The sequence below is a fragment of the Equus asinus genome, chromosome 3 (genome assembly GCF_041296235.1).
Source record: "Equus asinus isolate D_3611 breed Donkey chromosome 3, EquAss-T2T_v2, whole genome shotgun sequence".
NCBI classification, from domain to species: Eukaryota; Metazoa; Chordata; class Mammalia; order Perissodactyla; family Equidae; genus Equus; species Equus asinus.
The window spans coordinates 61,819,548-61,836,213 of record NC_091792.1 but is presented as its reverse complement, the minus strand read 5'-3'; the positions used below and the strand labels follow the sequence as shown (position 1 = coordinate 61,836,213).

Sequence of the window (16,666 nt, the reverse complement as noted above, 5' to 3'; positions counted from 1 at the left end):
TTCTTCCAGGAGTTAGAAAATCTCATCAACGAGGCCATTCGCATCCAGATGGAGCATCTGAAGGAGCTGCTGCAGTATGAGATCCAGACGACTTTTGATATTTTGGACCTGAGACTTCAGAAGAAGACTTTAAATCTCAACGCCCCTATCCCTTTCCCCCTCTCAGTCACTGCTCAGCCGGGGCCAGAGGGGTCTCCTCAGTTCTCCAAACCAAACCAAGAGAAGAAGGCGAAAGCAAAGAAGGAGAAGGCCCTGGGGCTGTGACTGAGGAAGAGCCATTGACAACCAGGAAAGCCTCCTGCCATGCGCTCAGCACCAAGAGATCAGAGATTTCTTACAATTAAAAGAAGCATAACAACACCCACCATCTTCTCTCTATCTTCTTTTTGGAAACCATCTTCTACTGCCTGAAAATCCAACGCAGATGGATTTTACTCACACAGTGGAAGAAAGCTGTCCTTCTCTGCTCAGCACGGAGCTTTGTGCTCAGTGTGCAGGCAAGCAGCCTTGTTGACTCAGCTTAGACGCTGAGGACAGAACTACCACCAGTGGGTTTAAGCAGGTAAGGGCGAGGGTGACAGCAGACACCAGGAGGTATCCCATGCTGGCACGGAGAGACCCCAGGGCCTGAGATTCTGTTTCCTTTCTGAGATTCGTACAACAGGACTGACTGCACGCAGCCTGCTCTGTGCACGCTGGTCTTCCTGCTGGACGACCCAGAGCCGCGAGCCTCCGGAAAACTCTTCCTTCTCTGAGAATCGACACTGTGTAGACGGAGGCAGGGAAACAAGCGCAGTCCGAGCGCTCAGAGACCTGGCTTTGAACCCAGCTCTCCCACTGGTCTGCTGCGTGACTTTGCCCGTGTCCCTTTTGTCTCTGGGCCCCAGCTATCTCTTATTCAAGTGGAAGAGCTGCTGGCTGCTGTCTAAGGCCCCTCTCCTACTCTAACATCCTAGGAGAGAGACAAAGCAAGGTTTGCTACTCCCATTTTGCAAGGAGTTCAAGGTTCAAGGAGGTGGAGGACCAACTCAAAGTCACACAGCGAGGCAGTGAAACAACTGGGGCTACAACTCTGGACTCTGGGTTCTGTGCTCGCTCCCCTGCAGCACTGTGCCTCCTGCAAAGAGCAGCACAAATTCTGTAGTTATTGACTTACTGCAGACGTAGCATTGACTGGGGACTGTGGCCCTGAGATCAGGGCAGAAAGGACGTTACCACTCGCTGCCTCTTCCCAGGCCAGTGACCTGCTCTGTCCAGCTCTGTCATCTGCCCCATGCTCCCTGCTCATGATGGGATGGGCCACTGGGTGATACCCCCATCCCTCAGGCTCCCTTCTCTATCACGCCCAGCTCTCCTTTGCCACAGCTGCTCTCTGGGTCTCGCCACCTAAGATGTGCCCGGGGCTATGTGATTCCAGGCAAAGTCAGCCTGCTTTTGGAGGCCAGGCTGGATTCAGGTAGAGAGAGGAAGCCCCGGAGAGGGCATGGCATGTCACCAGCCCTGGAGCCCTCTGAGAGAAGTCCAAGAGACAGCAGACCCTTGGCCGGCAAGTGGGCCCCGCAGGAGCGCTGTTCCAGATTCTCCCTCCCCATCTACCTTGATGCCCAAGGGGGATGTTTCTCCCCCGAGAGGTTTGATAAGCTTCCTGATACCTCTTTAGACAGAGGAAGGAGGTTCCAGGTTTTTCTTAAATTTTTCATCCATTCATTCATCGATTCATCCCTGACTCCATAAACATTTTTTAGCATCCACATCCCTGTGTGGCTGAAACCGCTATGGCCCAGAGGGAAGTGCGAGAGCTGCCATCCTATCCTGTCAAGGCCTGACCAGGACCCCAAACACCCCTGAAGCCTGTGTGAGTGCATGGAGAGTGTGTGTGTGTGTGTGTGTGTGTATGCATGCTTAGGGGGAGGTGGAGGGGGCAAGTGAGCACTGCTCCAGCCCAGGCCATATTCCGGTGACCCCCATGCTGGAGGAGGAGAAAATCAGGTGTACTGGCCAACCCAGGAACAAACAGGGCTGCGAGCACTGCTAGAGTGTCCAGAAGGCACTGGGAGTCTGGGTTGACCCTGGGCTGGATTGACTAAGTAAAAAGGGATGAAAGCTCCCTCTTGCCTCACCTTTCTCCCAAGTTGAGGGAGATTCAAACATCCCACCCACACCCACACCCACACCCAGTGTCCCAGTCTTGCTCTGCCAGAGCCCCAAGAGACCCTCAGGACCTTTGAGACTTTTAACACTTTCAGACTCAGACCATCCGGACCCTGACCTGTGGGCAATGGACGACTGGCATTGTCCTCCCCACTGGACCTGGGCCTTCCCCAGGAAGACTCCTGCCATGGGAGCCCCCAGTCACCACCCTCATGGGTGGAGCCCCAACCGGGCCAGAGGCATCCTCCTAGCACCAGCCAAGCTGCCAATGAGCGGGTGGGTATTGCAGGGGCCGAAAGGGGGAGAAGGCAGCCCCTGGATCCTGGAGTCCACACACTCAGCCTGCAGGGGCCCCCTCACCCTCAAGGGTGGCTTGTCCCCCTAACTTGCAAAGGCGGGGGTTGGAGCTAGAGTTTCAGCTACGCAGTAGGTGCAGATGTTTAAAAAACTAGGCTTTCTACATCAAGGTGGGAATGGAGAATGGGTGGTCCCACTGAGAACCCCTCCCTCTCACCCACCTGAGGAAGCAGCTCTGAGCAGCCTTCTGCAGCAACTCCTAGGGGACCCCGGGTCTACTGTGCGAATGTAGGTTCCCTGCTGTGCCCCATGTTCAGGCAGGGACCCAGGCATAGAAACCCCAAACTGAGAAAAATGCCCCAAAACTGAGCTGAGATTGGAGCACCCCTTGGAGTCCGGGATGAAGTGCCCCATAGGTGAGGTCTGTCCGGGAGGGCCTGGTTGACTCCTATTGTCCTGGTGTCCTGACTGGTTTGTCATTGTTTAATGGAGTCCTCTTAAGAATTGCTTTAACAGAAGCCAGGATAGGTTGGGGACCCTCCGCTTGTGCTTCCAGCTTCTGCCACAACTGCCTTTCTCAGTGTGAGACCCACATGTGCAATGAGCGAGTTTTCACCTAAACTCAGGCAAAATCCGGAAGACAATAAGGGCTGACCTGCCTCTCCTTCCCAACCCTTCCCCTACTCGGTGTCATCCTCTCAAGGACAGCGTGTGTGGCTCTCCCTGGGACGTAAATGCATGCAGACGCGCAGGCCATTAAGAAGAGACGGCTGACTCTCCGCTTAGGGCGGGGCTGAGAGACGGACTCGGTGTTGCTGCTCCTGCCAGTTGTGCCACGAGATGCATGAAGCCCCCAGGCCCCCAGGCTCCGGGGTCAGGGGAGGTGGGAGTGGCAGGCGAGGGCATCTGCACCATGTGCAGGGACCTTGCTGAAGAGCTCACAGTGGCGGAGCCGCCCTGCTGCAGCGACGTTGCGACTTACTGTACAACGTAAACAGACAGCTGTTCATCTCTGTGTTTGCGATGGCATCTTCATTTTTCAACAAATCCTCAGGAGCAATGAGTTCGACAACAAAGGAAAGTGCCTCAGTAATGAAAATGTAAGTCTCTTAACTTTCCCTTTTTCAAGAAAGTTAATAATAACGCACACAAAATGCTTATCTTGAACTGTAACATGCACAAAATAGTTGTCTGTGTTTACCATCCACCCTGAGAACCACTGTGGTGTCACCGATTATATAAGAGGCAGGACCCATGTCTGCTCAAGAAGCATCAGCATCGAACTCAAAGGTCATCAGTACCTTTAGGAAGACTGTCTAAAATCTTGGTTAAACAGTGTGCCGGGGGTGTCTGCGAGGGTGTTTGGGATGAGATTAATAGTTCAGTCAGTAGACTGAGTAAAGCAATTGCCCTCTCTCATGTGGGTGGGCCTCATCCAATCAGTTGAGGGCCTGAAGGAAACAAAATACTGACTTCCCCGGACTAAGAGAGAATTCTTCCTGCCTGACAGCCTTGAGGCTCAAACTGAGAGATCAGCTCTGAAGATTTTGGACTTGCCAGCCTCCATAATCACGTGAACCAACTCCTTATCATAAGTATATATATAACAGTATATAATATATTTATATTTTTATATTTATATCCTATTGGTTGTGTTTCTCTGGAGAACCCTGTCTAGTACATTTGTCAGTTCCAAGTTTTCTCACACCCTAGGTCCAAGTGAAGTGACAGCTGTTCACCTGACAGCACCATCGAGAGAACGTCACTCATGGCTAAATGGTGCCAGTTTTATACTAGTGTAATCAGATGTATCAGTAGGGGAAAAAACGGTCAATTGCCATGACAGTTCCCTTTTCTCATCTAATTCAGGCAATCAAAGTAAGGCTTTTGGACATTCATCCTGTTCAAGGTGAAATATCTCTCAATATTGCGAATACTACTGGAAATCCACTTTTTAAGAGTTCAACACAAAAGGTAAAAGTACTTGTTTTGGGGGTGATAATATTATCACCTCAAATATGTAAAGGTTGGTCAAAGCAACGTTCTCACTAAAGTTGAAAAGACAAACTACGGAGCAGACATGGACCCAGACCTGGCTGTGGGCAGTGAGAAGTCAGACCTGCACCAAGAGGGGCAGAGCAGAAATGCGGGTGAAGGAGGGACAGGAGTGGGTGGAGGGCAACTTGGAACAGCATCAGACTCCTGCCGTGAAGCCGCTGTCCTTCGGAGCCAGGGCAGCCACTCATCCATCTCACAGATGTCACCTGACCGGCCGTCCCAAGCAGACTCTGTTAGGCACCAGGGACCCCAGGGTCAACAGGACAGTCAAGGTCCTGCCTTCAAGGAGCTCACCTTCTAACGCCAGACACGTGCAAACAAGTAAACAAATAAACGAGTCACTCCCTATTGGGATGTGTGATATGAAGGCCATAAGAAGCTCAGGTCACTTTGGGGTGTCAGAAACTTCACGACTGAGGCTATTGGACAGGCACATAGGAAGTGCCCACAGTATGCCAGACACTGGGGTAGGTCGTGTACATAGAGAAATGAACAAGACACAGTTAGTGTCCCCAGTGAGCTTACCATCTGAAATAGGAGGTGGGTGTATACACAGCGACCAGACGCTGCTGCAAGGAAGAAAGAGACAAGTGCTACAATAGACACACAACAAGGCAACCTTTAGGACTATGGGAGGAATCGGAGAGATTCTCAAATGAAGGACAGTGTGAAATTGACTTTGAAAGATAGTGAGGATTCTAACTGAGGGGCTATAGGGGAAAGTGAGCTATATAGAAAGAACGAGAAAGCATATGCCAAGGCCCTGGGTTGGAGGAGAGAAAGCAGGAGCCGGGACAGAAGCAGGCTGTGGGAGGTGACTACAGGGACTGGAGCAAGAGCAGGTGAAAGAACTGGCACACAGGGTGGGGCCAACATCCAAGAAAGGGCTAGGGAGCGCGGACTCTTGTGGAACAGGGCGCCATTAAAGGTTTTCGGCAGGGGAGCAAAATGCTCAGAGGTATAGAGGCCGGGAGAAGGGAAACCAGGAAGGAGGCTATTAAAATTATTCAGGCCAAGTATAATATTAGCTATCATTTATGCAATACACAACTATTTCATAAGTGCCTGCTGTGTGCCAGCGACTATTCTGAGCCCTGACAATTTTGCACTGATCATGAAAAGTCCCTGCTCAGGAAGCTTCTGATCTAGCGGGCAGGGAGAATCAATGAGTAAACAAGTGAAGATTGATGTAACAGACAGTGAAGGTATACAAGTTGAGCTCCTACTGTGTGCCAGGCACTCTTCTAAGCACTTGACATGGAGTAACATAGTTCTAATTTCATGACAATCCTGTAAAGTAGGTATTATTTTTATCATCCCCATTTTTTATATGAGAAAACTGATGGTCAGGGGTTGAATAACATCAGGCAGTCTAGACAGAGCTCACGCTCTTTGCCTCCACATTTTACTGCCTTTCAAGGGCTGGTGGCCTGGCAGTGGTAGGGGGTGGGGAGGAGAAGTCCCCAAAAGCAGGGCCTTTCCTCTCCCCAGTCCAGGAATCCCAAGCCCGCCAGCCTCCCACCTCCTCTATCCCCCAACTCCTGAGCACTCGTCTTTTTGCACCGCTGTTCCATGGCTGCCAGCTTACTGCCTGCTAGCCTGCAACTAGTTTTGAGAGCCAGGAACCATTGTACCTCTGTTGTGCTTCTTTAGAGCTTCATACAGTATTGGGGACATTGCTTGCACATAGACTCAAGTTCATTGCCAAACGTGCAGTTCGTTCAGCAAATTGTTCAGCAAAGAGTGGCTGCATGGATCAAGTAGAAAAGGAGAACCCCGATAGGGAATTCATCCTGTGTTCTCTGATTCAAAGGGGACAGCTGTTTTATCATCAGGCGTTGGAATTTTCTGTGATGGGTAAGAAATCAAGTCCCCATCCTCCTTGGCCACACTACTCAGAGTGGAGCAGGGTCCCCTCCCTGGTCCTCCTCACAGAAACTCAGGTACAGGGCTAACAATAGAAATATTGATGGCACCTTACAGGTACTTGGCGTACAGATAGGCTTACAAAGTAGCCATGTATCTCGGTGGGCATTTACAGTTTTGACTGCGCAGATCAACAGCTCCGTCCTTGAAGAACTGTTCTCCCTCTGCTGCCCCCATCAGATGGCTCTGACCGGGACTCCCAGCCACAGAGCCTCCCTCCTTGGCTAAAGAGTGAGCACATTCCTCAAGTGGACCAATCATAGTACTCCATTGTCCTTGGCCACAGTGATTGGGCCAGGCATGGGCTCACAACCCAACCTGAACCAATCAAAATAACTCTCCTCACCGCACCCACCACACCCCCAGCCATGCTGATTGATTCAGAGATTTTCCTACCTAGAGCTGGCAGAAAAATCAGCTGGTTTTTCTATGTCTCCCTCTTGGTTGTGAGGCTGTAAGAATCCTAAGAGGCTAGAGCAGCCTGTAGCTGTGACTCCAGCCTGAGCGAAGGAAGACAACACGCAAAGGGAAGCAGAAGAGAAAGAGGAGAGATTGATGGAGAGATTGCTCCTTAATCCAGTCACCCTGGGAGGGAGCTCCACCGTCAGTGGTTTGAGCCACTGTGCACATACCCATTATCTGACTGAGGTCAACGAGACAGGCAGGGCAGGGAACGCTTCCTCCGTGACAGATGAGGAAACTGAGGCTCGGAGAGGTAAAATGATTGCTCAAGGTCACTTGACTAATAGGAGGTGAAGCCATGACAGAAGCAAAAAGAACTTCTACCCTCTAGATGAGAACTCTTGTCTCATCCACCACCCCCAAGGGCATGATCCCCATAGCCAAGACAGCCCCTGCCCACATGTGTGATGGCTGCTGCGTATAAACCACACCTTTTATTCTGGACTCTGAGCCAGACCACAGCATCTACTCTTAGGTGGAAGACTATTTAGGGCCGCGGGGACAGAACCTCTCCTCTGGGAACTTGTACACACAGAGTCAAATGGAGGATTTGAGTGACGCTAAACAGAATTTTCCAATCCTCATAATCCCCTCTTGAGAAAATGTCACCCAACAGCAGTGTCATCATTCCCACTCGCTCAATAGGGCGTCTCCCATAAAATGCATTCAGTCCAAACTTCTGTCCACCATTAATGTTTTATTATTATAGTTCTTCACAGTAATACTTGTAAAATGTCCTCCAAAGAACCCAAAGGGCTTTCTGACATTTTCTGGAAAGTTCTTTTATACCTACTCAAAAGGCTAAGGAAGCAGAGGCCATTCCCAGTGCCGACATTTTTTAGGTAAGGAGTAGGTAACCCGTGTATCCTTTCTGAGGCCCCTTCCTGCTCCAGCATCCTAAGAACATGGCAACGTGGCTTCCAGCCAAGGTTCCACGGCACCTGGGCCAGAGAGAGAACAGGGACCTAGCTTCCTGAACCTGATACAGTAAGACCATGTTCTCCAGGCCCCATCATCCCAGAAGAGTTTCTCAGGAGGTCGTCCTTCCTATGAGTTTCAGATTTCCAGCCGAATCTGGAAATGCCGTCTCCATGACCCCTGCCACGGAGGAATAGCTTGAAATTGCCCAGAGGCTCTCCTGTAAGCTGGCCTGAGGTGTTTTCTTTTGGAAGACTCCAAATGCCTCTAATGTTTTTGTGAACGATTTAGGCCAGACAGGTGGACAAAGGCCTTGGAACTTTTCTAACAAGGACAGAGCTATTGGGGAAAGTTGGGCAGTGCTGCTCGAAACTCTCTGCAACAAGCACTCACTTGGGCCAGCAGATACTATGCTGAGGACAATACCAGGTGGATGTCTTAGGCATGGGGAAGAGACTCAATTTCAAACTCTGAACCAGGAGATTGCTGGTGGTTGGGATGCAAAGCCTAGAATAACTCCAGCCTTCAGCACAACCAAGATAGCCTGACAGCTTCATGGAATAGCCACTGCCCACATGCTGACAAGGGGCAACATGGCCAGTTTCTCAAAGGTCCATGTCATCCTGGATACCTCTTATGGGCCACCTCCCATTCTCACGGCCTCACCTCTGGCTCCAGCCAAGGCTACAGAAAACTGTCCTTGTGCAGATTTTGTCCACCGCATCCTGACAACACCTCATCTCCAGCATATGCCAGATGACTTCTGCTTCCTGCGAGGGGACTTCTCTGATGTCACAGCATGCAGCACCGTCAGGAAACCAGTGTGACATTCACACATATACATCCTAGAAGTGCAGGGGGTTTAACATCCCATAAAGCAGCCTGGTCAATGGCAGTTTGGAGCCCGCCTTCCTGAATGCTTCTCCCTTTCATCCCTCATGCAGAGAGTTCTGAGACTCGCTCTATGGGGCTGCTCAGAAGACCCCAGTGGGATCAAGCACCAATCACCTGCAGTGGTGGACGACACAGGAACAAACCTCAAATTGGCTTTTCTAACTTCCTGTCTTTGGTCTTCATTCCTGCTCTCTGAGATCGCTTCCCAAAGAAACCACACACTGCAGGCAAACCTTTGTCTGAGGTCTGCTTCTGAGAGGAACGTAGGCTAAGACACATGTCTCCATCTTTGAGTTCCCATGTTCCAGCACTAGCTCTGTCTGTTTCAGGTATCTGTTGCTGCATAACAAACTGGCCCCAAACTTAGTGGCTTAAAACAACAGCAATCATGATTTAGCAGTACGGGCAGGGCTCCTGTGGACAGCTTGTCTCTGCGCCACGTGGCATCAGCTAGGACAGCTCAAGTCGGGCTGAAGGATCGACTTCCAAGATGCTTGACCTCCATGGCCGGCAAGTTGATGCTGGCTGTTGACGGGGAGGTCAGCTGAGACTGTTGACTTGGAGCCTAGATTCTCCACATGGGCCTCTCCACATGGCTGCTTGGGCTTCCTCACAACATGGAGGCTGGTTGCAAGCAGGAGCAAGCAGAAGCTGATAGTTGTCTTAAAATGGAAAGAACAGGCAGAGCATCTTTGAGCAAGAGACTGGATTCTATTGGTCAAAGCAGCGTTAGGCCCAGCCCAGAATCAAGGGGAGTGGGAAAAGAGACATACCTCTCAGTGCAGGGAGTGACAGAGTATTTTTAGCCATCTTTGATCTGCCACATCAATGGCACAGAACACTAGATAAATGAAGAGTTAAATAAGTGGTTAATTATGCAAGCTAATTAATTAATGCTACCAGCTATTACTCAACAGTAATCTTCCATCCACCCAAACAGCTGCTGTCACTCTGAAATTTCAGAATAAAATATTACTTGGATACTAATTTATTTGAGACTAGAAGGTGTTTTGACCTCAAAGTCATAGAACATTGGAGCTGAAGGGATCCCGGAGGTAAGTCACCTCGGCCCCTTCACACTACAGCTGAGGAAAGTGAGTCCCAGCGAAAGGAAGGGATTTACCCAAGGTCACCGTCAGGGTCAGTGGCAGGGCAGACACCAACCCAGGGCTCAGATTCCCGGGCCAGACCCTCTTACCACATGCGATGCTGGCTGGAGGAGCACAGGAAGGGCTGCCTTCTCCATAGGAAAGTGCCTTCCCAGTGTCTTTTGAGTCTTTGTTCCCGGAAATGCCACCCTCCAATCTGAGCGGCTGTTGGAAACTCTTCAAAAACTGAGCAGAGGGAGCCAATGAAAGGGCTGAAGATGTCAGCATGGGGGAGGAGCTCAGGCTGGAACCAGTAAGGCCTCAATGGGCAGCTCTGCCTGCACCACATTTGTGCCTGTCCCAGCTGCACGGCCTGCCAGTCACATGGGCTCCAGCCCATCAATGTGTGTCGCTTCCCATTTCGGAAGCATTTCTGGATCCCCCAGAAGGTGCAAGCACAGAGGAGATTGCAAAAATAGCAAATAAAAATCATCTCTCACTTAATACTGAGGACTTGTCAAGGCACTTCGTTTCATTATCCTTACTTTACAGATGAGAAAACTGAGGCTTGGAGGAGTCGGGGAGCTTCCCCAGCTAATAAGTAACCTGCTGGGATTCAAACCGAGGCCCACCCGACCTAACGCTGACCCTCCACCACGTGCCCTCGATCGGCCATCACACTGCTGTGATTCCTTCCCTCTTGGAGGTGTGATCTAGACAAGAGGTCGACACGCCTCATACTCAGTCTACAGGGCAGCGTGTAACAAAAGGCGGTCGGCCCACAGGCACGCGAAGGCAGACCCATTACAGAAGAGGCAGGACTCGGGCCCAGGAGGGACCACAGGATCCCCAGAAGGCAGGCTTCAGGGATGGGAGGCTTTGGAGCGGGGGAGGGGAGGGCAGGGCATCAGAGCTGGAGGAACACCAACCTGAGCAAAGGCTCGTTGCTGGGAAGCCGGGGGGATGGGTAGAGTTGGCGGCAGTGTGGGAGGTGAGGCTGCCTGCTGGAATCCAGGGGCCCACAATGTCTGTGTAGGAGGCCGGGGGTCTCCTGTCCTCCAGGTTCACAAAGGGGAACTAGGAGCCCGGCTTGAAGCTGCATTTGCACAGCAAGCCCTGTCACTCTTTAAATTGCGTGTTCGCCGAGGCGCCATGCCCCTCTACCAAGCCCGTCTTCCCTCTGACAAGGGTTGGGAGGGGAATATGGAAGAGAGCCCTGGAGGTGAGGCTGAGCTGCATTCCCTGTGGTTCCCACATGGGTGTGGACAGGATGAAGCAGAAGGAAAAGCGGTCATTGATCAAGCCTGCTTTGAGTCATTTGATGACAGCACGGAATTCCAATCCAGCCATCCACTCTGGAAGGGGGTCTCAGGAGCCCCATCCCTCCAGCTGAGGAAACTGAGGCTCAAGGAAATGAAGTGACTCACCCTGGGTCTCACATCTAGCTACTGGATTCCTGAGAGCAAGGCCCAAGTCTCTGCCCTCTGTGCACACTTTCTGTCCCCGGCAGCAGTTGGCTGGCAAGGGTTCAACCTGGAAAGGTACAGGAGACAGGAAGACCATGTCCTGCATAGTCACAGTCTGGCTGGACGCAGGAGACACATACAGGAAAATGCCACCCAAAAGCCCCTGTGCAGTGGCTAGCAGAGGGAGGCATCTCCAGGCCCAGAGGCACCCCAGGACCTTTGCCCCTCCTTCCCAGGAAGAGAGGTTTCCGCCCTGAGCAAGACAGTGCACGTCAGAGGCTGAGGCCTGGCAGCCCTGGGCCCGGGGCGGATTCCCAGCACTCTCAGGGCAGCCGGGCCAAGCTGCTGACTCACCGAGCAACCCTCAGACGAGTCACTTCCCTCCTGGCCATTCCGAGTGGCATTGAAAGTGGGCATCCCTGTGTCCCTCACCACCTGCGTCTGAGCCTGCCATACCTGTGCCAGAGGGCCCTGTCCCCCAGAGCTGACTGGCAGCTAGCTGAGTGGGAAGGGGTCCAGACGATGCGGCAGAGCAGGGAACATGCCGTGTGAAACTGGTATTCAATGGAAGAATATAACCTACATGCAGAACGGGAACACAATGCCTGCTTATTTTCACAGTACGCACCCCTGAAAAGAGAGCTCCACAGGCTTCTGGGGTGACTGGAACATACACGGGAGGGAGTCCTAGGGGCGGCTGTGCTTCTGGAAGGGGCACAGCTGAAGGCTGAGAAACCACGGAAGGTCAGGAGCATAGACTTTTCTTGTCAGGGGTGACGAGCAGTTGAACTGCTCTGGAGGAGAAGAGGTACGTCCTCACTGAGGGCAGCTCAGGCTTCTTGGGCAAACTGCAGGGCGGTCGTGGGGTCTGGTCACATGGGGAACATAAAGGGACTTCTAGAAGAGCCCACAACAGAATGCTCATCACCCAGGAAGAGGTGTGGCTTGATGCACAAACATATTCAGGTTACATTTTCAGTTTTTTAAAAAGCGAGTTTATGAAATAATATAATCCCAATATTCTAAAATAAAGTTCAGGGGCCTCTGGCCTATTGGTTAAGTTCGGTGTGCTCTGCTTCGGTGGCCCGGGCGTGGACCAACACCACTCTTTGGCGGCCATGCTGTGGTGGCATCCTACATACAAAATAGAGGAAGATGGGCACAGATGTTAGCTCAGGGCCAATCTTCGCCAGCAAAAATAAATAAATTTAAAAAATGAAAGTTTAAAAATACTTGTGTGAGCCCACACATACACCTGGAGAAAAAGTCTAGAAGGAGCACAACACAGTGTTGACAGAAGGCATCCTTGCATCGTGTGATTATAGGGAAATCTCTTCCTCTCTCTGTCTCTCTGTCTCTGTTGCGTCTCTGTATTTCCAAGTTTTCTGTATGTACCTACATAACTTGTTTAATAAAGGAAATAAGAAAAGGTTTTAAATTAGGCCTGGAAAAGGGAACTTAACAAAGGGCTAAATTTCTCTCCAAAGAGACCTTACCATCTCCATTGGTTTAGAATCAGCAGCCAGCTTCCCACTGTGACAAATCCTAAGGCTCACCATTGCACCTGCCCCCATCTCTGTCCTATCGAGCTGGGTCAGCGGGCACAAGATCCCAACAGCTTTGATATCAGGCCTTGGAAAGCCATGACATGTGTGTGTGTGTGTGTGTGTGTGTGTATTTACATTAAATATAATTTATCTTCTCACATGCAGCACAAATTTTCTTCCTAATCTGCTCTGGTGGGGACAATGACACAGATAGTTTTCATTCCTGACTGATGGCCAAGGGTGGAGTATGGACACAGGCTAGGAGGCGGCAGAGAGCCAGCATAGAGTTAAATTTTCCCGGGGATCATCAAAAGGCGGTGTATCGGGAATTTATATCTCATCATTGATCATCTCCTGAGCTACTCCCGTGGCTTCTATTTATTACTATAATCTGAAAGCTCTTGACATAAACCAGTACCAATTTATCGACAGAAAAACGGAGTCACAGAGAAATAAAGTGACTGGTCTAAGATCAGACATGGAGCGGAGGACGGACCAGCCCTGAGGAACTGATCCATCATCCACAGATATTGATTAGACACCTACTATGTGCCTGGCCCCACAGAATCAAAGATAAATAAGATGCCTTTCCCACATAAACATGTTCCCAGACTAGTGGGAGGAGAGAGGCTTACAAACAGAGACATTGCATCATACTTGGGTGCTGTGTGAGAGGGTTGTGGGAATATGCAGAAAATAGGGCCACAAACTCACTTGGGGTGGGAACTGGGAGAGGGGAGGTCAAATGGGTGGAGGGTGTGTACAAAGGCTTTCTGAGAGGGGAGCACTTGAGCCAGGTCCTGAGACAGGAGTAGGAATCCACAGAGTAAAGATGTGGGGGAATGCCCTGGGGAAAGCCCAAGGGAACAGCCTATGCAAAGGCACTGGGATATGAGGAAACAAATTTGGAATTCTATTTGGAATTATTTGGAAATTAGCTGTGTCCAGAACACAGCTGTGTGCTGTGGGGAGTGAATCAGGGGTAAGAGGCCGGCCAGGGGAGTGGGACCTGAATGCCTCTCTGAGAAGTTTGAACTTCGCCTCATTGGTAGTACCAAGTAGGCAACAGATAAAGCCAAAGGGTGACATTTGCTGACCTTATGGAACCTCTTGCTGGATTGGAGGGGGAGAGGCTCAGGGTGACAGCCAGTGAGGGACTGTGGTGAGGGCCTGGGGTGGACAGTAGTGTGGCATTGGGAGGACAGAGTCCAGGAGTCTCCATGGGCCACAAAGGCCCAGCCTCCCTCAGGAGACCAGCTGCTGCCTCCGCACCAGGTCCTGCCCAGCTGGGAGGGTGCTCCTGGGGTCCAGGTTACGTGAGGACCTCCAAGGGTGGACTCAGATGACAAAGGCCTCTTGCTCCATCCTATTCAGTCCAACACACTGTAGGGAGAGGGAGAGAGATCAGGCGACACGGGCAAAGTGGGGCAGACCTCCAAGAAGGTGAGCGGGGGCATGGTGACACATGGGAATGGAGCCAGGCCAGGTGTCTGGAGACCTCATGCCCTGACCTAGTGACAGAGGCTGGGCGGCAGGCAGGAGTGGATGATGCCATGGGCAGGGGAGGTGTTCAGGGCCTGGATGCAGGAGCTGAAGCTCCAGCACACCCTCCAGCTCTGTGCAGGGAGACCCGTCGCCCAGAGACACTCACCTCTGCCACCTCCCTAGAGACCACACCCACACTGAGGCCAGGAGGAGAGAGGAGGGGAACTCTCCTCTTTCCCTGCTCCCTTTTCACAGGCTCAGAGAACTAGGGTATTCTAGACCCTGGAAACTGTCAAGTCAGGTCTCCTAATTTACAGAAGCCCAGAGAGGCAAAGTGACTTGCCCAAGGTCACCCAGCAGACGAGTGGCTGGGCCAGCCCTGCAGAACATAAGATGTAAAGGCCTAGACTCCAATCTTCCTTCCTTTACCCACCTCTCCCATATTCAAGCCTCCCGTGGCCAGGAGACTCCCGACGAGGGAGGGCTGCTTTGTGCCATCGGCTGGGCTGCAGGCAGTCTCGCTGCCCAGAGAATGCCCCACCTTCCTCCCAGCCGCCCACCAGCTGTGCAGGCTCAGCTGTGGAGGGTGGATGTTCACCCAGGAGCAGGCTGGGAGTCAGCCCACGGACCTGGGCAGGAACCAGGGGAGAGCAAGCTTGCCTCTGCTCCATGGGCGGGGTCCTCGTCTCTGCCTCCCAGAGATGTGACCTTACACTGCCCCTTTGCCCCACCTGAACATCAGCCTCGCCACCATGAAAGGGCATAATTATACCTCCATCGGGATTGCTGCAAGGATCACATGAAATATCAAATGCGAAAGCATTCTGTCAACAGCAACGCGCCCCCACTGTGACAGGGAGAGGAGCTGCCTGCTCCTCTATGGGAGCGTGCACACTACCTGAGCACATTCGGGGACCTGTCCACACCCAGGCAAATGTTTTCTCCCAGGTGAGCACGTGCTTCTCTGTGCTGGGTGTTAAATACTCCCTTTGTGCACGCTTCTTACCAAGAGCCAGCTCCCCAGTGAGGGTGGAGGGGGTGCCTTTACAGCGAGTCAAGAAGCAGGTCTGGGCTGTGGGAAAGAGGTGGCACCCACGGCTTGGGGGTGGAATGCCCGGGGCAGTGGGCCCGTGCAGGGCCATGCTGTTGTGGCGGGAGGCTCACCTGAGTGTCAGTGGCCTGCAGTCCTGGTGGGGCTTGTGTCTGTGAATGTGTCTCTGAGCAGCCCCTCTACCTTCTCTGGAACTCAGTCCTTATTTTAGGGATGGCCACAGTCCCTGATGCTCCTAGAAGTGCCCTGAGTCCATGACCTGAGTCACCAATCATGAATGCTGGGAGGCCCTTAGCTCCTATGTGGCTCACCCTTCCAGTTGCAGGCTGCGGCCGAAACTTAGAGAGGGTCAGGACTCACGGGGGCCACACAGCCTATTAGGGCAGAGTAGGGTGGGAGCTGGGTCTCCAGTGGGCCAGCCCCTGCCCTTCCCTCTGTGCCAGCCTGGGATGGGGCCTCCGAAGCCCACCTCCCTCTGCACTCTGTGCCCTCGGACCAGTGGCCAGGTGGGAGGGGGCTGGGGCGTGGACTGACTATGCAAATAAAGTGACCAGTTTTCTAGGCCCCAGCTCCAGGCATGAGATCTGACAAGCACATGAAAGCTTTGCAGTCCCTGCCCTCCTTGGAAATGGTTGACTTTGGAGCAAGACGGCTTCCGCTCCTGGGGGACTTGGACGCCGGGGCTCCGAGCCGGGCCGGAGTGCCTGGGCCTGGAGCCTGAGTGCTCTGAAGGTGGGGACCTCTGGGCGTGCTGGGCCCCAGCCCCATTTCCTGTGGCTGCTGCGCGGAGGGCTGGGGCCGGGGTGGGGGAGGAAGGCTCGGCCTGGGCCAGCTAATCTGGAGAAGTGATTTTCCTCCTCAGCCAGCCCCTCCCTAGGCAGGGCTCTTCGTGAAGGTGGGCCCGGCCCGGCCTCCCGGGGAGGGGCTGGCTTATCAGGCAGGAAACACTGGGCTCGGGCCACATCCTCCTCCTCGTGGTCACAGCAGCTCCCATGGCAGGAAAACACTCAGCAGCCCGCTGCTCCTCCGCCCTCCCAGCCCCTCCCGAGCCTTCGCCCTCCTCTGCGTCTTCCAGCGGCCCACTGGTCACTGACGAGGAGGCTGAGCGTGGTTGTGGGTTGCTGCCTCGAGCGCTGCCCCACCTCCCAGCCCCTCTGTGCCCCTGGACCGCCTGCCGCCTGTCTGGGGCCAGGCAGCCTGGTCACAGGGTGGGGCAGGCAGGGATGGCAAAAACCCAACAAAGGGGCACTGACGCCCAGAGACGTCCGGGTGGTCTCCTTGGGCCCCTCTGTGCCAGATCCTGGTCCTCGGAAGCCACCACTT

At 52.7% G+C, this 16,666-nt stretch overlaps 1 protein-coding gene across 1 annotated transcript in view; it reads left to right on the top strand.

The window, feature by feature from the left end:
• Nucleotides 1-15,841, top strand: part of C3H8orf74 (chromosome 3 C8orf74 homolog) — a 40,439-nt gene extending 24,598 nt beyond the window's left edge. The window contains exon 4 of the mRNA XM_070506531.1: nucleotides 10-15,841. Within this exon, the coding sequence (XP_070362632.1) occupies nucleotides 10-264 (255 nt within the window). The 3' untranslated portion in view covers nucleotides 265-15,841. The remainder of the gene's footprint in view (nucleotides 1-9) is intronic.
• The last annotated feature ends 825 nt before the right edge of the window (nucleotides 15,842-16,666 follow it).